The sequence below is a fragment of the Protopterus annectens genome, chromosome 2.part0, assembly GCF_019279795.1.
Source record: "Protopterus annectens isolate FY-2018-M chromosome 2.part0, PAN1.0, whole genome shotgun sequence".
NCBI classification, from domain to species: Eukaryota; Metazoa; Chordata; order Ceratodontiformes; family Protopteridae; genus Protopterus; species Protopterus annectens.
The window spans coordinates 583,552,074-583,575,920 of NC_056728.1; the positions used below are offsets into that span (position 1 = coordinate 583,552,074).

The following is a 23,847-nucleotide window of genomic DNA, read 5'->3' on the forward strand; positions in this document are numbered from 1 at the left end:
AAAATACAGAGCTGAGTATATATTTTTTTGGTTATAGAGTTTGTTAATTGTTGCTTAGATCTCTGTTGTAACTGTTGTCTCCCTGTTCTGAGAGAATGATCTGCAAATATACAGAGCGGAGTATTTTTTTTTTGGTTTTAGAGTTTGTACTGTTAGTCGTTACTTAGATCTGTTGAAACTGTCCCCCTCCCTATTTTCTGCTGTGTCTTCAGTTGGTATAACTGTTTTTTTACAGCTTGTGTGTTATCTAACTCAAGGATCACTTGCATAAAATTTGACCTGTTAGTAACAGCCTGCATTTAATTGCTGGAACCTGTGTTCTGAGAGACTGCCTTCCAGACTATCTGCAAATATACATGGCTGAGTATATATATTTTTTTGGTTACAGAGTTTGTTAATTGTTGCTTAGATCTCTATTGTAACTGTTGTCTCCCTGTTCTGAGAGACTGATCTGCAAATATACAGAGCCAAGTATATTTTTGGTTTTAGAGTTTGTACTGTTAGTTGTTGCTTAGATCTCTCTTTAAACTATTTTGTCCTACCCACCCTCCTTATTTGTAGTTTAAATTTGGTGGCTTTTGCAGTTGCCCGCCCCACTGTAGATTTGATCTTGGACACTCCTCCAGTCCCATCTCTCTACCACATTCTACCTAATAAACTCTTGCTGCACTTACTTTTAGTCCTTTTTAATTTAATTGCATTTTTTAAACTGTTTTTGGTCTAATTTTGCTACATACTCAAGTGTGCTAGATTGCAATGCACGTGAATTGTTTTTACTACTGTTTTTGCTACTTTTCTGTAAAAAAAAAAACTGTAAGCCTGTTTCCTACCTTTCCTTTAACTAGTGTTCCAAATACAGATTTTCTGTATCCAGGACTGTATGTAAGCATCTGAGCCCCCCAAGCCTTTCTGTGTTGGACGAAAGCCTTCTAGCTCATCAGTGGGAGTGGTAAGCACTAGGTAACCGGTCTACCACATAAGGAGTGGTTCTGTCCCAGAAATTGTAGTTATTGGCCATTTGGGCAATCTCTTCCATCTCTCTCAACTTTCTGATTTGAAAGCCTGCATTTGCACTTGTTTCTGTCCTGTAACTAGTCTAGTGCAGATACAGATTCTTAGTTTTAGCACTTAAATTTGCTTATTCATGCTCAGCACTTGTTCAGAACTTGTAAGCACTAAATAAGCTACTAATTACTATAGCACTCAATCTTCCTCATTACCTAGAGGAAAACAGTTTTCGTACTTACTTTTCTCACTTGCTTAGAGAAAAACAGCTCTTGTACTCACTTATCTAGAGAAAAATAGTTTTTTATTCAGGCATGTCTAAGGGTCAGCTCCCAGTGTTCTCTCCTGTCTATCTGATGAATCTGGGCATCTTGAGGCAATGTAGAAATTGCCTCATGTACACAGACAACCCTCTCCTCCTACCACCCAACACTACAACCTGAGAGAGATGCACTTATCTAGCCAAACTGGAGGTAAAGCTCTCTCCAACCAAGACTGAACTTGACAGTCATGAGGAGAAGGTAAACATTTGCACCACACCACACTCATCACATAGTCTCACTAAATCTACATCACCAAAATCCACACACAGTAACACAAAAACATTCGCGGAGGATCTCAATAATAATCTGTCTAAGCAACAGAGATCTCCAAAGCAGAAATGCAAGCAACCTCCATCCCCCAACACAACCCAAATGACACATAACCCACAGACTCAGTGTGCCACTCAACCACAGCCAATAAGGCAAAACAACGTACCCAACACACTAGTCATAGGTGACTCTATAGTCAGGCACACTGACATCCCACTCACTAGGCTGAACAAGGAGAAGGTTACTGTTAGCTGTCTGTCGGGTGCCAGGATCTGCCTCATAACCCATGCACTCAGGTCACTCCACAACAAGTACAAATATGACTCTGCCATTGTCCATGTTGGTGTGAATGACCCGAGACGTACCTCCCTGGACTACATGAAAAGAGACATGGAAGAGCTCTCCGATCTGGTAGCCCAGGCAGGTATGACCCTAGCCCTGAGTAGCATTCTACCATCACCCCGAATGATACAGCAGTACAAGGACAAAACGATTGACTTCAACAATTGGCTAAGCTTCTGGTGTCACTCTAAGGGGATCCAGTATCTGCTTCTTGGGATGACATGGTCGACAGACCATGATGCTTTGCCACAGATGGCCTGCACCTGTCACCCCTGGGATTCCGGATACTGGCTAAGGCTATTGCTTCCCCTATAGTGCCTTTCTTAGGCAAGTTTCAAATAACAAATTCACCACCGTAACAGGAAAAGGCAAGCAAAAACTGAGGGTAATGCTACTCAATGCTAAAAGTCTAAATCTCAAAATGCACTCACTCGAGGCACTCCTTAAAATGGAGAACATCGATATCTGTGCAGTGACTGAGGCATGGTCAAGGCTCCAGACAGCATCCCTGCACTACCAGGCTATAACTCATACCACACTTTTCGGCCATGTAATCTGGACAGAAACACCAAAGTTGGAGGCGTGACCATATTCATTAAGGATATCCACACCTTCAGGCTAGTTGCTCAGCATAATGCATCAGAGTTTATCCAAGTGCAACTAACTCTGGGCAAAACTGCAATCCAAATTGTAGCTTGCTACAGATCCCCCACCATGCCCCAGGATTCCCACTCCTCTTTTCTTGATGTACTGGAAAATATTAGGGTTCAACCAAACACCCTAATAATGGGAGACTTCAACTACCCCACCATTAACTGGAAAAACTACGCATGTACCAACTCCTAAGCTCAACGCTTTCTGGAATTCATAAACTCCAATGCCCTGGATCAACTTATCCACATTCCCACCAGGGGCAACAATATCCTAGACCTAGTCATTACCAACATGGGTGACCGGTGTTCCACAACAGAAGTCAGCTCCTCTTTGGTCCGATCCTACCATAAGCTAACCACCCTTGATATCCACATCCCACCCCCACCCCCCATTAAGGAAACCACAGTAAAAAATTTCTCCAAAGCCAACTTCATGCTTCTTAAGACAGAAGTGGTGAACTTCATGACACCCATGCAAATGGACAATACAGTTACAACTGCTGAATCCTACACAAATGCATTCTATAAGCACTTACATGAGTGCATGGATCGTGCTATCCCAAACAGAACCAAGACGCTAGCCTCCAAAAAAAGGAAGACAATCTGGTGGTCCCCTGCCATAAACAAACTGTACAACAGAACAAAGACACTGTTGCAAAAGAGAGTAAAATCCCATGAGTGGAGGAGCTCCCTGGTCAGCCTCAGTAAGAAGCTGAGATCCCTTATAAGATCATCCAAACCTAGCTACGAAAACAAAATCGCCACTAATTCTAAGGACAAACACAAAGCATTCTATAGCTATGTCAAGAATCTCGATGGCAACACCCAGATCTGCTCTGAGTTACAGCACAAAGGCACAAAAATTACAGAACCAACTAATATTGCCAACATCCTGGCAGATGGGTTCAGTGCTAACTTTATCCCCCTCACCCCCTTAAGGGCCCATATCTATACAGGAAGAATGCAGAGTCCCTGTAATCACAACTATGCAGGTAAAAGCTGCACTCTCTAAAGCCAAAAACACAGCATCCATGGGACCGGACAACATCCCAAGCTGCGTTTTACACAAACTTTAGAACGAACTGGCTCCCCACTTAAGCACCATGTTCAATAATAGTCTCGCATCAGGCTTTGTGCCCACTGAATGGCGCACAGCAACAGTTATCCCACTCCACAAAGGGGGAGCCACCTCTGATCCCAGGAACTATCGACCTATTAGTCTGACAAGCCTGGCCTGCAAGGCCATGGAACGCATCATCATGGAACTCATAAACAAAGACATTGATAACCTCCAAACTCTGGATCCCACCCAGTTCAGGTTTGTGAAAGGTTTGTGAAAGGCAGATCATGCCTCCTGAACCTCATCGACTTCTTTGAGGCAGTCACCAAAGCCGTAGATGAGGGTAAGGTGGTTCACACAGCCTACCTTGACCTCGCCAAGGCTTTCAACACCATCACCCATTCTGGAATTATAGCTAAACTCACTAAACTAGGTATAAATCCCTACGTCACAAGATGGGTTGCCAACTGGCTCACTGACAGAACCCACACTGTAAAAGTTGCAGACTCCAAATCTGACCTCAAAGCAGTGACAAGTGGAGTACCACAGGGTTCCGTCCTGGGACCTCTCCTGTTTGGTATCTACTTCTCTGAAGTACAGGCTAACACAGAAGACCTCTGGCTAACGAAGTTTGCAGATGTCTGCAAACTAGGAGCCATAGTCAAGTCCCCAAATGATGTGGACATCCTACAGAAGGGCCTAGCTGAGACAGATGCCTGGTGTCAGAGCCATGGCCTCAAGCTCAATAACAAAAAAGTGCAGTGTCATCCCTTTGGTAAAAATTCTGTACCCATGAACTACCACATAGGCAGCAATCTACTTATCACCGAATGTGTGATAAGAGACCTTGGGACCCAGGTGGACAGTAGCCTCTCCTTTGACAGTCACATCACCACAGTAGTCAGGAAGTCCTTCTATGTGGCACACCTCATCACAAAAGGTTTCTCATCCGGGAAAAAAAGAGGTAATTGTTTCCCTCTACTCGACACTCATTAGACCCATTATAGAGTACAATGCCCCTTTTGGAATGTACCTCACAAGACATCTTAAGCAGCTGGAAAGGCCACAGAAGTACCTCACAAAGAGAATTACTGGCCTCAAACAAATGCCCTACACTGACCACCTCAAAAAACTCCAGCTTTACACCGTAGCATATCGCCTACTCAGAGGTGATCTCTGCCCAACATATAAAGCTATGTCAAACCCAGAGCTGTTGGACATGCTACACCTAAAGAAATTCCAATCCCTCCGAGCTACACGCTCTAGAGACCTAAACCTTGTCACCATAATAAACAGGACATGCTGGAGGGATAGATTCCTGTCGCAGAGACTTCCCATACTCTGGAACAGGCTACCCATCTATGTCAAGCAAAGTTCTTCATTAGCACTCTTCAAGAAAAATCTTGATGAGTGGATGGGAAATAGGAAATACACCCCGGGGATCACTTCTGTGTCTCTGCTCGACAGTGGCACAGGAAAATAACTTTCTTGGGTGGCGTAAGCCAGGGAACCTTGTTGGCTAGGCTTACATAGGCACTTGGGCAGATAGCCTAGTACCTACCTATGAACCTATTAGTGTATGCTTCAGAGAGTGCTGAGGATAGGCAGTGTTGCTTCATGGCTTAGGGAGTCTTTAGGGTTTGGCAAGATTGATTTTTAGCACCTCAGTATAACATAGTTTATGTGTGGAGGAGTGTGTGTGTGTGTGTGTGTGTGTGTGTGTGTGTGTGTGTGTGTGTGTGTGTGTGTGTGTGTGTGTGTGTGTCTTTTTATGAGAAATTCTTGCCTGAAAGGACTTTGTGTATGTACATCTATGGTTTCTTTAAGGATTAAAAAGCTATCAGTGAATATAAGACAACTGCTGCATTGTCTCAGGATGCCCATCTCTACCAAGCTGGCTACAGAGACATATGGATATTGCATCCCCATGTTCTCGGGGCATGTATTACAATTTGAGGGCTGGGTTTACAAAAATCTCCTTGGGTGATCTCTAGGTTTAGGGGCTGTAGCTTATTAGTTATAGGATATGGTATTAGTGCTAGCTGAAGCACAAGCTACTGCTCTGAGCTTAACTTTGTGCAATGCATCATTAAATTGCAGGTTACAGTACTAGTGCTAGATTTATGGGTAAACTACTATGTTTTCCCACTCAGATAGATCAAGCCACCACCAACTGGCACTAAATGGAATTTCCCAGTCCTCTTAATGTAAAAGCACTCGAAACATACACGTGATCTTTGAGGCACCTTCCTGATTGTATTAAATGATATTCCTTTTACAATATAGTACAATTGTTAGATGGCATTTTAAATTTGTTTTGAAGATTTTTCCAGTAAACAATGAAACAAAATGCATGCACCAATAACAACAAAACTAAACAATTCAGAACATTTCTATCATAAAAGTCTACTCAAACTTCTACAGTCCACCAATATCAGTAAATATGCACAATCTCTGAAGTAAAAGTAATCTAAATAATTCCACATTAAAGAAATCTGTAACTAATGAAGAGGTTGCTGCTAGCAAACAACTTTATATTTCATTGTTTCATCTACAAATAAACTGCCTGTTGCCCTTGAGGAATAAATTGCCTAACTTGCATTATAAAAAACAATAAGCTAGTAATACTGCAATAGGGAATGTATGGCAAACTTATAACAGGTTCATAGTTACTAGGTATCTTCACCAAAAAGGACTGCAGCATTCACCCCCTTTACAATGCAGTACAGTATGAGCAATACATCTAACTACTGTGGGAGTAGAACCCACAGCATTCTGCATCAAAAGCAAGTACACTACCTAGTGTCCTATTAACAACGCAAGCAGACTCAGCATAAGCAGCACTAAACTTTTGTTCCCCTGCAGCTCTCAGCTTCTTGTAAAATCTACTTGACACTCAACTGCATCTCTGAACGTTGCAGCACACAAGAAATCTGGAAAAATCCAAAATTGGGGGGGGGCGGGGCAAAAGACCAAAACATAGGGACGAGTTTTAAACATTGCTTGCATAATGGTGGAAAGTTGTTGGAATAAAATGCTGTATTACCACCATATATTTCACTGCCAAGTATTGAACCCAGGACCCTGCGGAAAACACCCAGAGTAACATACCACTATGCCATATCATCGGTTTTATGAAATAAAGGAAGACTGAAACTTAAATGGCTACCATTTAGTGAATTCAGTTCTCATGATAGCTATCAACATCGTAGCACAAAACACCTGAACAAAGCCAATAATGGGAGAATACAGCCCCCAATCATATTCAGTGAGTTCAGTTATCACCATAGCTCGCAACCTTGGCACAAAAAACCTGGACGAAGCCAATAATGGGGGAATACAGTCCAAAATATAGGGATAAATATCCATTGAGGACACCAGAGCAACCCACACAAACACAGGGAGGACATGCAGACTCCACACAGAAGCACCCCAGCCAAGAATCAAACCAGACAACCTGTAGCTGTTAGACAGCAATGCTACCACTGCACTACCGGCTGTGTTAAGTAACAAAAATACAGAAATCACAGATTTTATGAGGAACAGAACAGAACAAATATGAGGCAGAAATCTGCAAATGTTTTACAAATGGTGGTGGGTAGGGAATTCAGGCTCTTGTCACTTGGGCCCAAGGTACAGGGTTCAAGCCTTATTCTCTACCCACCACCATGTAGCAACTGGGGCATTTTGCACACGCACACACACACACACACACACACACACACACACACACACACACACACACACACACACACACATGCACACACGCACACACACACACACGCACACACACACCTGCAGATCCTCCATGAGCAAAGTCCTGCAGCAGCCCGATGATTCCCAGCAGCTACTCTGTCCTATGCAAAGTCCTGCAGCAGCCCGATGTTTCCCTGTCCTCCATAACAGCCCATGCAGGCTTTCTGGGTCTCGATGTGAGTAGGCTGGAGCCTCCAGCCTGCGGGCGATGCAGTCCGGTATTCTTCTGGTCTGTGCGGTCGCCAATACACAGACCTCTAGGCTGGCAGGGCGGAGTTCCCTGCCTTCCCTATCTGGACTGCCTAACAGAGCAGTCTGGAGTTCAGGAATGGCATGCATGCATGCAGAGTTCTGGACTGCCTAACACAGCAGTCAGAGGAACTAAGCACGCATGCGTGGTTCCAGGACTACTCGTCAACTTTTTTTAAAGTTTATATTTCATTGTTTACAGTAGTGGGGGAATTTGTCTACAGTAGTGGGTTTATTCCTTTTACAGGTAGGGGGGGGCTGCAGTCCAATAGCACGGGCCGCCCCTGCGTGGTGCAAAGAAATGAGTTCAGATATAGAGACTAGGACACCAAGTGTTGCTGTGCTGTGTAGGAATCCGTCAAGAGCCTCTCAGGATGCCAAATTAATACAGGTGCTTAAAACAAAGGACATTGTGTAGAACCACTTCAGCAGGGCCAAAATTGCAGGAATACAACAATTAAGTACCAACAAAAATACAAAGTAATAACTTATACAGTAACGTTGCCAGTAAGGCTTCTTAAAAGTGCAGCTCTCGGCAATCAGCAAAAAGTACAAGATCAGGGGTTCCTGAAAACAATTTAAAGTGCAATAATCGGCAGATAAAGCACTTAAATGAAATACAAGACAGAAAGACAAATCTTTTACCTGCCAAGGACGGCACAGGATTTAGTCAGAACCTTCTCAAAGTGTGACAAAGATGTTAAGCAGATGGGAGCTTTGCGAAAATGACCATTTGTAGTAAAGAAGGACAGCTCAAGGACAATCCTGGTTTGCTGAGTGGGTTCTTAGTATGACAAGTATATATAAGTGAGCTGCATTTTATATCTATAGTTATAAAAGTATACGACATTCATTTGGCATTTCATAGGTTCATAGGGAGGTACTAGGCTATTGGCCCTAGGGCCTACATAAGCCTAGCCAAGAAGGTACCCTGGCTTTCACCACCCAAGAAAATTATTTTCCCGTGCCACTGTCGAGCAGAGCCACAGAAGTGATCCCCGGGGTGAATTTCCCATAGATCATATCTGCTTTTAGAGATCAAGACCTTTTTCACCACCTCAATCTCCTCACCATTGGAGATAAGCATAAACAAAGAAGTGTCATCTAGTGTAACTAAGTATCAAGTATGGGATACAGCATCACTCTTGAAACATGCATAAAGATCTTGTAAAGACTGCTTACTATCTCGTAATACTGACAGACACTGCTCAAGTACAGGTCTTAACTGCTTTTCCACGTAAATGCAGATGGCCACCTTCCTCCCATCACTACTGGTCTAAATGGAGGCCGGAAGGGGTTCTTAAGGACTTTCAGCATTCCGTTTAGGGAGGGTATAAAAAGGATTTTCAACTGCAAAATACTGAAATAAATATTTCGTCATGTGGCCCATGTTCAAACATTCATAGGTTCATAGGTGTGTACTAGGCTAATGGCCCTGGGGCCTCTATAAGCCTAGCCCAAAGACGTGCCCTGCCATTGTGCCGTCCTCAAGGACCTTACTAACTCATGTTCAAAATGTTCAGTAGACTTCACATCAATCACCTTATATGTAATCTCATCCTGCAACATTTTATTGAAGGAACTAAAATAATACGCTCTGTGCATAATTAACACAGAGCCACCCTTGTCAGCCGACCTAATAATAATATTCGGATCACTTTCAATGCTAACAACGCTCGCCTTTCCTTTACAGTAAGATTCTCAAAACCCCTTCTCCCGCGTCCATTATCCAATAACCTACATATTTCTTCCTCAAACAAGTGAGTAAAAACTTCTAAGATTGGGTGGCTCTGTGGTGTATATGCACTGGGCTTCCTAAACAGCATACCTTCACTGTGAGATATAGTTTTCTCATACATGAGTTTCAAGGCCATATTTCTGATAAACAAACAATCTCAAATCCACTACAGTGTCAAACACTTCCGCCTACGTAGCCGGAATGAATGACAAACCCCTATTCAAAACATTCATCTCAGCATCAGACAAATGTCTGGTTAATATATTCCAAACCAAGCTCAGTTGTTCTGGTTCCACATCTTTTTCAAAGTTCTGGTGTTCCCATCCTGAAAGGGCTGTTTACTCTTGGCCCTCGCATGATTTCCTGATGATTCTGCAAAAGTTTCTCCTTTTGCAGAACAGCAGTGGCAGTTGGGAAAAACACTTGGTCTGATTTCAACAGCATCCCCCTTCTCCAAACCATAGGTACAGTGTTGGCATTCTTAGAATTATCATGCAGAACTGCATCAGGGAACCAGTCTTCATTAAGAGTACTATATACAGACTTGGTGCGAGGAGAAGTTAGCGCTTCACTACTACCACCAGATTGGGCGATCACTCTAGGTGGTAAAACATCATTCATGGTGTGCAGAAGAGTTAAGGGCATACCTCTCACTTCTAACTGGGCAATTTCCCAGGATGGAGGTTTATCAGTGGTTTTAAAATTATGCCCTATGGTTTTGAACGGGTCTATATTACAAGATCGAAGGTTGAAAACATCAAACACCATATGGTCGATGTCTTCAAACATCGAACTTATAAAAACAAAAAAAAAGAAACAAAAAAAAAAGTACCCTATTTAAGCCCTGCACCCCCCACACCCCCGCTACTTAAATATACCAACTCCGAGACCACAGTACATTGCAGTAAACGGAAATCTCTCCTTACGGAGATTTCCATTTACACGTTCGATGGTCTCCGCTTTCGCTATTCTCGTGTTGACAATATCAGCTTCGATATTGTTAGCTTTCGAGAATATAATATAGACCCATTTTGAACTTTCGTTGGGTTTGTTTTTCTCTGGGCCAGGTAAAAACATAATTGTTATCAAAGTCTTTCAAGTCCCTCTGTATCTTCTTCTTCTTCTTTTGATGTTGAATGTCGAATTTCAGACCCACAGCTATAGTCACCACTGGTTAAAATTATGAAAAAGTGCATCCATAGACAACTGTTGCAATATCTAATCCAGAATAATCTCTTGGCTAACTCTCAATATGGCTTCAGGCCTTAACATAGCACTACCTCAACCCTCATTGTCTTCTCTAATGCCATAAACCATAACCGAAACAATAACAAATTATCCTTGGCTCTCTTTTTAGATCTCTCCAAGATTTTCGATATGGTTGACCACCAACTACTAATCCACACTCTGAAACCAGTTTGCTTAGATAGTCAAGCCCTCCAATGGTTCCAGAGTGGTAGACAACATGCCATCCTATGGCAGAACAAACTATCCAACCTCCTACCTAACACCCTGGGAGTACCCCAAGGTTCTATACTAGGACCTCTTCTGTTTTACATTTTTATTAAGGACCTCTATACTGTCATCCCAGATGCAAACTGCATTCAATATACGGATGACTCCACTTTGTTTTGTTCTGTTCTGCTACCTCCCAGTCAGATCTATGGACATTATCCCAGCATACTTTTAACATAGTTGAAAACTGGCTTTCTAATCATAGTCTGATCTTAAACCCCAACAAAACTAAGCTGCTACTTTTCTCCCCTACTCGTAGGTCTTCTGCATTATCCTTTTCCATAAAATCTAATAATGGCACCATAATCTCTCCACACGCCTATACGAAACTCCTAGGCATTATCGTAGACAACAACATTAAATTTGATATGCACTTCAAACTATCAAAACCATCAATAAAAAACTTGGCTCACTATACAAGATTAAACCTTTCCTAACCCCACCTGCTAGAACTGCCATAGCACGCTCTCATCTACTTACGACTATTTTATGCTTCCCCTTTACTGCCCAGCGTAATTCAGTACAACCAGCTTACAGTGGCATATAAAGTACTTAACCAACCTGAAAATACACCAGCACTTAAAAACATTATAAACCCTTACAGTAACCTCAGACCACTCCACTCTTCTAATAGACTCCTAATTCAAACTGTCAAAACCAACAATTCAAACGGTGACTCTCTGCCAACTCTGTTGGTAAAACTTGAACTCACTTCCTGCTGACTACTCTAGAACCCACCCTAAGTCAATTCAAGAAAAATCTCAAACAGTATTTTAAATCACACTGGCTATGTCCCTGCACCAAGCCTGACTAGCTCTCTCCCTATGATTATGTGCTTATATTATTCATGTGCAACTCTGTTGCATAATATTTTTAGGTCTTTACCTTATGAAATCTTAATTTTGAGAGATTGTATTAAAACTTGCTTGTCTGTAAACTGATTATCATGTATTATATAATATTTCTTTTGTCTGTACCTTGGAAATTTTCTCCCCCTGCCTCCTCTGAAAATGGACATGTATCCAGTCGGACTATCCTGGTCAACAAATGTAAAAATAAAATAAAATAAAAGTAACACATTTCATTCATAGGGGCAGACCTGATCAATGACTTCTCTAATGCACAGTTCAGCCCAAGTACTATGGGTTGTACAATAAATATCCTGCAAAACCCATTTTTCCTTACATAATTATTTCTCAACAGGAGCAAAAAAATCCAGCATGAGTTACATGTACAAAAACTAGTATCTAAATTGATCCTCTGGCATTTAGCCAACATCTCTGGGTATGGATCACCAAATGTAGGCATAGTAAAAACTTGCAGTCCCCTCGGTATAATCCTCCATATGGAGCCAATGGCATTGGAGCCTCTTCAACCGGTACAAGTTGTTCTTGAGAGTCCGGATGTTGTCATGTAACAATGCACCCTCATCTTCCTCCACGTTATTCTCATCAAATTCCTGTGTCAAAATATGGGTGGAAAGTAATGGATTAGTGTCCACTTTCTTAAAATTGATCAAATGATCACTCACTCCTCAGTGGGTTGTACATTAATTCTACATCCGCTGTAAAGCCCTCAAGCCCTCAGCCATGCTCACCAAGGGTAAACAAAGCGTAGAAATTTCAAAAATAAAAGAAACCCGGCAATAAACTCCAAAGAAAAAAATAACAAACCAAAGTAAAAAAAACTACAACCAAACTGAAGCAGAAACACGGCAGAGATCCCAGCACTTGAAAGTAATAATGAAACTTAACAAAATAACACCAGAGCGCCGACTTGTATAAAATCAAAACAGTGTTTAATAAGATGAGTGCTTTCGCAATAAAATTGCTTCCTCAGATGATGTTCAAGTAAAACAAACACAAAATAAATACTGACTCAATCAGAATAATCATATAGCAACAACCAATAAGAATACAAGCATTTCCAGTCTCTATGTTATACACAACACTAAATACCATCAATATTTCAAACTTAGAAAGCAAATAAAACAATATATGAAAAAATTTTACATGTAAATAAATACATCAATAAATCCTTCTGTAAACAAAAGTGCTAACAGCATACATGTGCTAAAAAAAATAAATAAACTTACTTCCTAAGCCTACATGCTTTGAGGACTGGTTTAAGAGACGTAGTTATTCAGACCCAAACCCTGATGTGCTCTCAGTTTCAGGATCCAATACAGTTCTGCTCGTTCATTGTCATTAAGAATAAAAATGTTAGTACAAACACAGAAGTACCAAGTCCAGCATTGTGGTACCACATGCTAATACTATTCCACCTACTCTGTAGGAAAGCAATTGCAGAATTAAAAACGAAGGGTTGTGCAGGAGGTGAAGTCCAAGAAAAAAAAAAAGAATTGCAGTTTATTTTTTAAAGTGTAACAGATTACAGTATCATGGTTTTCACGTCAAAGAATCCCCAAACACAGCACCAGTAACGCATGGTTTGGATTTATATGAACTACCATCACACGTGTGTGACTCGGACCACAAAGCATGACAAGCTTAACAGGAAATATACATGCTGCCTAACAAAGATACAATTAAAGTTCATTGGAGAAGTGTACTATCGAGATGTTAAAATCACCTACTTTTAAATATTTAAATGACAGGAATACTTACTCTTAAACAAAATATTCAAGCATTCTGTTTAGTACACATTTGTGTACTAAAGGTTTATGATACCAAATCCAGTCCAGGCCCTAATATAAAGAAGCTCTACACACACACACACACACACACACCCCCCCCCACACACACACACACAAACTGCACAGCTAATCTTAATTGTCAGAGTTCATTAAGCAAAACACAAAACATTATGTTTGAGCATACCATCACAAACCAGACATTTGTTCTAATTTCTGGTCAGAACAAACTGCATTGCATAATGAAGTACTGCAACTATTTTATGGAACATATAACAGAAAGCACAAAGAAGCACAAGGAGTTACTGACTAGGATTTCATACACAAGCTGTATGCTATGCAGCACGCAGCTGCACAGAAAACAGCCACGCATGTAGTATCGACTCCATGCTGTGGTGCAGTAAGCAGAAGTGCACTATAGTGAACATATGCAGATGACTGCACAGTGACATGCAAATGAAATCCAGCATGGAAGGAGACCATAATGCAAAAATATACACACAGTATCTTCGTTAGTCCAGAAGATCAAGGCTGTGAGCTGCTTCTAGGAATCCAAGGTTTGATTCTCCTTATCCCCCATTTGTCTACTGTTTGATTCTACTACTTTACAAGGTGAACACAGACATAATTCATAGCTGCAAGCAGTCGAAATTGTACGTGCTCCACTACAAAACAGCAATGCATAATGAAAATGTCAGAGGTGCAGCCAGCAAGAATGCTCAGGATTGCAGCAGCATCAGCATCTAGTAGCCATTACTTATTTATGTGTGTTTTCCGAGTAATGGGCTTATCCACAGAGGTCCCATTTTTGACCACAGTCTGAGCATATCTGCACACAAAGAAAATGTATGCAGTCTAAGTAGGGAAGCATTTAACAATTTTCACAAGGAGTAGCTGGGTTCCAGAGCTGGTGTAGAGGACCTAAGTGAATTATAAATGCAAGTGTACATATGAAAAGAAGTACAATATTTATTGAAGGAGGAGCTAAATAAAGCTGCCAAAGGAAGACAGATCTACAGAGTAAAGGCAGAAGAGGAGTTGGGAGAAGGAGAGGAAGTGAAGAGAAGTACTGGGTGGCATGAAGAGAGTATGGTGCGAAGCACCAAAGGTAGGAGTGTTCAGATCTGTGGAGGTGCACAGATTTTACTTACCAACATGTGTGACGAGGCATCTGCAGCAGCAGCAACAAAAAGGTACCAGCAGCAGGAAATGTTCTGTAATTACACTAAGTGATTATTGGCTGGTCCTGTGTAAGCAATGGCACTGTATAGGAGCTTGGTTGACATGCATCACCTGCATGCAGAATCTACAAGAATGAGTGGCCTTCTTAAACCTGTGGAAATTAAGGTATACACACTTATTGGCCTAGCTTTGGGGACTTTTTGTGGGCCATCAGGGGACATGGTTGGTATTTCCTACACACCTCTGCCTCTAGGATACATAAGAGAGATTCTCAACATTGACTACCTCTGGTGTTCTAGGACACAACAGAAGACAGTCAGCACTACAAATGGCTTCTATGACATCATTCACCTCCCTGAAGTAATAGAGAGCATAGCTTGCACACATGTAGCAATAAAGGCCCTCAAGTGGCCCACAATCAGAAATATGTGAAAAATCTACAAACTGGCAGGCAGTGTGAGATGCACAGGAAGCTATAACTGTGTCTACAAGCAGTTTGCATGATTAATATATATAGTATACATCTCTGCTATATCTGTGCTACCAGAAGGTTGACTGGTAAGTTCAGGCACTAACTAAGCCCACCCCCCACTGTGTTGTACTTAATATAGGATGGTTGGTAGAACCATGGGCAACGAAACATGCATAGAATGCATAGGGAACTTCCAAACTCCAATTCAAACTAGCACATGCACAAACTCATAATATTACTAACTGGGATCTGTATTCATCCAGCTCAAAGCCCACTTCTTCTGTCTTGATGCTTTAGGAGGGAAGACGGTACGACTCTGCAGCAGCTTGCAGAAGTTTTGAGAAGCTCTGCTTAATCACCACACTACACTACTGCCCCATATGTTCCCCCTGGGCGAAATGCTTATGCCTTATTTTTCCTGGAGGCAAGGGTTGAATGTAACAGGAGCAGTACTATTACACAAGAGAATGATCAGGATTTTCTACTTTAAACCACAACCCCCCCACACATGCTCATTAGTGTCCAAAAGGACTGACATACAATGTTTCTTTGTGACTTAATTAACTAGCCCCACCCCACCTACAGACAAGCACTTCCACATGATCCATGGTCTCTGTGAATTCCTTCCTATGGGCCATTGAAAAAGGAACCTCAATCTGACACCGGTGGGGAATGTTCATAGTGAAAAAAATAGACACACCCAGTATTTTCAGATGCAGCCCTCTGCACAAGGTACAATGTCCCTTAAGAGCACATAGGGAATACCAATTCAAGTCCTGGGGCTGGGCTTTCTCACCATGCCCCAAACAAAAGACTCCCCACTGATCACTACAGAGCTGAGTCCTTAGCCTCGCGTTGGAAGCCAAACCCTCCACCACCCTCTTTGTGAAATCAATGCTCTCAATGACCCTTTTCAAAGTAGCTGTCACAAACACACACACACACACACACACACACACACACACACACACACCTGGGAAAGGCTGGCACAGCTCACCCATTCTGCCACCTCCACCCAGACTATAAGGTAGATCTGCTGCCATCAAAACACCTGAAGCCAACTACTTTAAGGCTCTTACTAGGGTACCCAATTACACCTAGTAAAATTAATACTTATACAAATGGTAGTGTTTAACCAAGTAGTAAGACTTTCAGGAACGTGGAGCCACAGTGCCACTAAACAAATACAAATACTCTCAAAGGTTAAATATATTCTAAAAGACCAGCCACAAATGAAAGGTTTCAATATATTTAATAATAAATAATAAATAATAAAAATATGAAAATACTGAATATCTATTTACAATAAACAGCAGAGCTTCAATCACAGGAAACCTAAAATATCACAGCTAAAAAGACTCAAATACAGAAAAAAAACAACATTTAGCTAATCTCATTATATTTTTCTAAATGACTGAAGAATTACTGTTCCCTAGTTACTTACTAAAGCAAGGCAAGATGGAAATGGATGAGTGTCTTGCCAGGTCCCAAAACAGTACACACCTCACATCTCTCACTAGTATTCAAATACAATTTCAGTGCTGGCTACAGAATGACATCACATCTGGTCATCTGACTCTGTGGTTCCCAAACTACCTGCTCACTAGAAACTGTGCCAGGATCCGGCACTAATGTGTCACAACACACACAAAAAACGTTAGCTAAAGTTTATTACAGCATCTGGAAACTGTATAAAAATTCCAACACTTCAACCCTTCCAGCAGAGATTAACAAGCCATTTTCCAGCTGCATTCAGACCTGTGAGATTAAATGACTCAGGCTATTTTTCTTACGGTTAACTGGACTGAGCTTAACCCCTTCCCTTCCAGTATCCTCTGTTAAAATATATACATTTCATCCGTTACAACAATACAGTCCAACATACATTTATATTTCTTTTCTGTACAGCAGGACCCACTGTTGATACATTTTTAATACAAGCAATGTTACAAATACATCTTTTAACACAAGCATCTGTACAAATCAGTTTGATATTCAAATGATGAATAATTCTTTACAAAACTACAACTAGCTAGCTATGCTGGCATATATGACACATGCACTGCCCTTCTCTCCCTGGCCCAACTGGCAATACCTCATATCATCACAGTCTCCACCAAGCATTCTACAGAAAAGCATGTGCCCAAGAGTACATTCCCCCCGCCAAAAAAAAAAAAAAGAGGCGAGCAAGCTTAAACCTCAGCATTTCTCTTCTCCACTACATCATCTCCAACAGGTGACTGGCTTGTTGGCTGAACTTTCCTACACCAACAGAACTGGTTCACAAGACATTTCTAGCATATACCACTCTATGTATTATGTTCCTGAATGTACAGCAGCATCAACTGCAGACGGCAGTGAAGCAGAACATGAAGAATCAGAAGCTGCACAACCCCCTGAGAGATGGGTACAAAACACCACAGTGCAGATGTATTGAGAAGGGCTAGGCAACATATTAATATTATGGCCCATAGTCCAGAACTATAGGCCCTGATGAGCATACACTAACAGTGCAGTGTTACATAGGATGAACAAGACACATGCAGCGTAAATATCAAGCTATGCCATCCAAAGCATGGCAGGCACCCACTCTGTATCAGACACCTCCACATATAGGAGAAAAGTACAGTAGGTCACAGTCATCATCATCATGTGCAACAAAGGTCAAGGACAAACAGCTGTCCACACATACATTAGGAGGGAAGCATTGCATAGGGGATGGGGCATCGCAAAATGGAGGTCTATATCACTTCATTGAAGTATTACTGTATCAAATACTTTTTTAACAAATCCTTTTCAGTGAAGCTTCTGTTTGTCAAATGCTCTCTTTCCCGAATTTCATTAAATCCAATTATTTTTTGGCCACCTTAAAAGTATGTAACATTTAATGTCACTTAGCAACTACAGAAGCTGGAACCATTTTACTGGTAAACTTTATACAGAAAATATTAAAAATCAGTTTAATAAACCTATCTTGACTCAGGAAGCAATTAAGCCACCTACAAATGAAAATACTTGGATAGAAAACAGCTTTTGAAAGTGAATTTGCTATACACGGGTAAAGTCTAAAAATCAGTGAATGGGATGTACAATACAAACAAATGTGGTACACTGAACAATTATATGATTTCTTATATTGGTAAACAAAGCAAGAAGATTGACATCTGCATTAATGTAATAAGTCATATAAGTAAGACTTTGTTGAGAATGCCATGATGAAGAGGAAAAAAAGGAGGGGCAGCATTTTTCGTCATGTGTTCCCTTCTCTGGGTAGAAGGGTACGAACATTAATATACACTTTCATGAATGTCAATTAAAATGGCTATGATCTTCACAACTAAAACAATGAACAGCCTTCAACTTGACATGAACTACTTTACAGAGAGCACTACATTCCCTTATACAATGACTGCTCATTGCTTTTCAAAAACGAGCATGCTGATTGGACAGCCCAACCAGGGTGCCCACTGTAAATGGAACATGTACCATTAGAAAACAGTCTGGCCACTGAAGTACCACTGAGTGGCCAGACTTTCTACTGGCATATGCTGCACGACAGCAAAATACTAGAAAAAGCAAGTATGTTCTGCAAAACTAAAGAAATCGAAACATACCTGTTTAATTTCTCTGCTGTCCCTCATAAACTCTTGACTTTTTAAACATATAAAAAAATAGAAAAGGAAATTGTCTTTTCTCCATTGCTTCTCCTGCACTGTACTGATGTACTGTGCAAAAGTGGGAATGCAAGTCCCAGATGCATGCACAGTATATCAGTAAATAAAGAAGTGAAGTGCCATTATACAAAGACATTTAAGAAATGTAAGCAATATTTTTCTTAAATAATGCCATTGTATAAAAACAATAATCCTCTTCTGTTTGTGAGTATATCAGGATTTACCCACTGATAGCTTTGTTTAACTACTCAGGCTTCCGCCTCATGATCAAATCATACCAACCATAAGTAAATCCTGATATACCCATGCATAGTCATGGATTACTGCTTAATTATCAAATCTTGTAACTGAAGTAGGTTCAGTGATTCGTGCACATCATAACTGATTATGATCTGTGATGCTTTCAAGTTCGCATCGTAAGGGAAGCTGTTGTGGCACCTCTCCCATAAGACATGGTGATGCAGTCGGTTTATTTATTTGTGCATGCAGGTTAAATGAATAATGAACTGGTCCAAAGTTCCTTTTCAGTCACAAACCAATCAGCAGTGGCATAAGTATAAGAGATAACATATAATATGTTACGAATTATACAACAATACGCTGAAGTAGTATATTATAGAATAACATGCACACTAAACACAATGAATGATATATAACTGTGACGAATAGAAAATTATATACAAACTGACAGTTATAATCCCATGAAATACACTTAAATTGAATTAAACTAAATTTTTGAACACTAAGGAGATATAATCAGATAGACATAACACGGTATACAGCCAAGGTTTAACACCGGCATTTATTACTGTTCAGAAAATGGGTCTTTATCCCCTTCAGGTTGCAATTAAAGTCATACCTCTCAAGTAACCCTGATTTTCAGAGACATCCTTGATTTTGACTCAAATTTTAACTCCGTCCCTTGTAATCCCTTCCAAAACTGGTGACTTCTGACTTTTGGAGAAATGTTGTTAATTATACTTAACAATGACAACAATTAAGAGTTATAGACTTATTTTACTTCAAAAAATGTACATTACTTCACATTCTCTTATTCTGTCAATATTTCAAGGCAATAACACTAACATTTTAAAGGTGTCACACATTGTCCCTGATTATTTCTGGATCTGTCCCCGACTGGTTGAGAGCTATGGATAAAGTTGTCAGTGTTCCTTACAGTTTCTGAGACAGCAGGTTAATGCACCTAAACTGCTTACTTTTTACAGAGTGGGAAAACAATTTAACGTTAAACGTATTTCTGAATGTAATGGTTAACCAAGTAACAATATAAGATGGGCTCATCCACAGGCTTGCCACCTTTTCATCCTTCCATTTTCTGACAAACAAGCCACATTCCTTTTGGAATTAAAGCATACCCTTGCTTAGGGTGGCCACACCCCTTTTAGCGAAGCACAGCCAGAAACACCAGTTTTTAATTGCCATACACAGTGACTACGTGGGTAATCTCAGATGACACGAAGCAACATACAAAGATTTCCATGGCACTCCCTACCCCTGCTATCTACAGTCACCTTGGCATACATCCATTGCTCCCTTGTTTTTCCAACGCTTCTTGCCTCGCCTCCTCATACTATCCAGAATACTTTTTTTTTGTTTTAGTAAACACTGTTGTAATTATCTGCTTCTTTCTACACTCTTTAAAAACACCTCCCAACAAGAGTTACTGTAATAAATACCCAAGAAAGAATTTAATTAAATTGAGGGTCTGGAGCCCAGCAGTCCACCAGAAGTTAAAAGGTTGTAAATGATCTGATATACTGTAATAAATACCCAAGAAAGAATTTAATTAAATTGAGGGTCTGGAGCCCAGCAGTCCACCAGAAGTTAAAAGGTTCTAAATGATCTGATGTAAGTTTTAGCGGTATCTTCCTCAACCTTTGGTTTGGTTGCCTGAACAAAAATTGTCTCTTAGAAGTTAGTTATGTCCAACGGTTAATGTTCAAGAATGGTGACAGAGTAGTTACAAACAAACTGAGTAGTGGTTCCCCACAGACTGCCGAGAAAGTGCTCATGAGTTTAATAAATCATATGTAGGATGACTGCCTTCCTCCCTACCCCTCTGGTGTTAAATTGGAATGGAAGTGAAAGGATAAATGGCCATAATCATATACTTCAAGTTGCTGTTGTCATACAGCTACACAGCATGCTGCCTCAGCCATAACCACAAAAGGCACACACCTTCTGTATACCACCTTAAAATCAAACTAGTATGACAATGAAAGAACACACAGAGCACAAAAATATATTTCAAGCTATTGCTATCAGCGGTACATATGTAATATATCTCCTTTCCCCTACAGCTTTTTGACAGCCACCTGTATAAACATCTGGATTTCAATTGTGAAGAAAGTGGAAAAAATAACCATCACAATAATTCATTCCAATTTATTGCTCTTACATTGTACACTGGCTCTAGAGAAGCTATAATGACCCTCTGTATATACCTCAAAGGTGTGATTTTCAGGAAAGTTAAAGAAATAATGATGACTCTGTCCGCAGACAACACACAAGCTGGAGAGACCTTGTGTGCATATCTCTCAAGTTTAACTGTGTGTGCGACTTGAGTACCCCTGCCCACTACACAATCTACAGTGATCTCTGTGCCTACCTGTGTGTAAGATCAGTTTTAAATAGGGTGTGGCCTACAGCAGAGGACCCTACTGACCCAGTTATGCAGCCAGGTATGGTGTGCTTCAGAAGATTTCAGTCTCTAGATGTTGTGTGATGCATTCTATGCCTTATTTTTTTTTATTACCTAGCAGATTAGTGTGCATATCCACCAATATGATTTTTCACAGACACACACTGTCCCTAACAAAAAAAAAGTTATCACAGGCACATTCACACCACATCAATTCACATACAGCATAGTTTGGGGATGTTGGAGGACCTAAATAAAATGCATACAAAGACAGGGAGCACACGCAGACTCCACTCAATCAGGGAGACAAGCACTTTGAGATGGCAACACAACTCACTGTGCCAATGTTGTGTTCCTTTCCCATACATCCTGCCCAGAGCACCAACGATTGCCACTTACTGTGTCTAGATGTTTAACTGTGATAAAAAGTGAAATAAATTATGGCCAACTTATCTACACACACACACACACACACACACACATATATACACTTTTGCCCCCCCCCCCCCAACACACAAGAGTAAGACCCTGATTTCCTGACAGAGTCCCCAATTTTCAGACTGACAGGAAAATTTCCTGAGACACCCTCACTTGCCAACTGTCAGGAAAATTTCTGACAGGGGTCAAACCCTACACATCAAGGTCAAGTCCTACGTACATTTGGGTGAGTGTGTCTAACTCACTACTAAGAAGATCTCCCTGGTTTTAACTCACAAGTGACAATAAGGCGTCAAATTTTGAAAGAATCAAATAGTCCAGGGTACGGGGTTTGATGTCTTTTACCACCATTTGATTAATGCGATATTACTCAGCAACTCACTTAATCAGACAGTGCACCCTGAAAATTAGAGACTGGGCTTACCCGATCTAGAGGGAATGAATGAAACAACTTGACCAATGTATTCAGAATTACACAAGTCTGTACTAAAGTAAAGACAGATGTCAAAAGAGAACTTAAATCGACAATTCAGCCGCTTTTGAGAATAGTACGTCAAAAGTAGTGACATGGCACATGACTGTGAGCCTACTTGTCTTGATTTAGTGGTCAAAGAAACTAAACGAGACAGATGCTTGCTAATCACATCAGCTTGTAGTGTAGTGGCACCGTTAAAGGTGATATATTAAAACAATTTGTACAGCAATTAAACAAAACAGTAACGAAGTGAAGTTAAAGTAGTGATAAGCTATAGTGAAACAGTTAAGACAAGATATTCTCTGCGATGTTCTGTCACTGCTTTTTCAGCACTTAAGGAATGAGGAGCAGGATTTTTTTAATGAGTAAACCACGCACATCAAAACATTCTATAAGACAAAGAAAAACGAGCAAATTAACAATTAAACTTCAAAGCCATATATTTACACAATGAAGACAGGGCACATCTCCTAGTTAGCATGTCACAGTCCTGCAGTGAATAACTACCCAGGCAATTTTATCTACCTTGACCATCCGGATCATACGTTTAGCAATGTCCAGATCTCCCTGATGATTCTGCCCGATTTCTGCAATAATGAAGCAGGGGTGTCCCTCACCCACAAACCTCCCGGGGCACAACTGGAACTGCAAAGGCATGGTCTCCAAACTTTCAGTATAAGTGAGTATGCGCCCTACGAGACATAAAGATGCTAACGGAGAAGAACGGAATAGGGAGGAGCTAAGACACGTCTGCTAATGGTAACCAATTGAAGAATAGGATGGGGAGGTGCTACGGCACGTCTTCTTATGGTAACCAATGGAACAAGACGTATTTAGTCAAACATGCCTTCTGCATTGGAGGGAGTTGATGGTAGTTTTGTAATATCTTGGGTTAAGTTAGTATTATATCGTTTTCCTTCATTCATATTCAGCTTTAGTACTCTTCAGTTTCGCTTTATCCCTTCTTAAAGCTCGTGAATTTTTTAGAAAAGGTAATCATAATAATAATGATAATAGTGGAAGTTATTTTTCTTAAAAACGTGCACGGCAATTCATGTTTTTTTTTTGCAAATCACAATTATGATGTGTTCCTAATTTACGGACTTATTAGGGCTTGGGCTTATTAGAATTGGTTTCTGATTCGGGCGAGGGAATGCTCATATTCAACGAATTTACCTGATAACACATGATGCCTGTCAGGAATATTTCCTGATAGTCAGAAAATAGTTTTGGTATGTACTTGTCGGGTATTCTGAGTCGTACTGAGGGCTCACATATTAATAAAGAGTGTTTCCCAAAGTATTTATTGTTTTCACTTGCATTTCCTCTCCGTATTTTTTCTTTTGTCAGAACAATCTTTTGTTTGTTTTAACTAGCAGC

At 40.7% G+C, this 23,847-nt stretch overlaps 1 protein-coding gene across 1 annotated transcript in view; it reads right to left on the reverse strand.

Annotated features, from left to right (window-relative positions):
• Nucleotides 1–23,201, reverse strand: part of NANS (N-acetylneuraminate synthase) — a 345,373-nt gene extending 322,172 nt beyond the window's left edge. Inside the window, exon 1 of the mRNA XM_044060950.1 lies at nt 22,993–23,201. Coding sequence (XP_043916885.1) covers nt 22,993–23,124 — 132 coding nt within the window. The 5' untranslated portion in view covers nt 23,125–23,201. The remainder of the gene's footprint in view (nt 1–22,992) is intronic.
• Between the last annotated feature and the right edge of the window lie 646 nt (nt 23,202–23,847).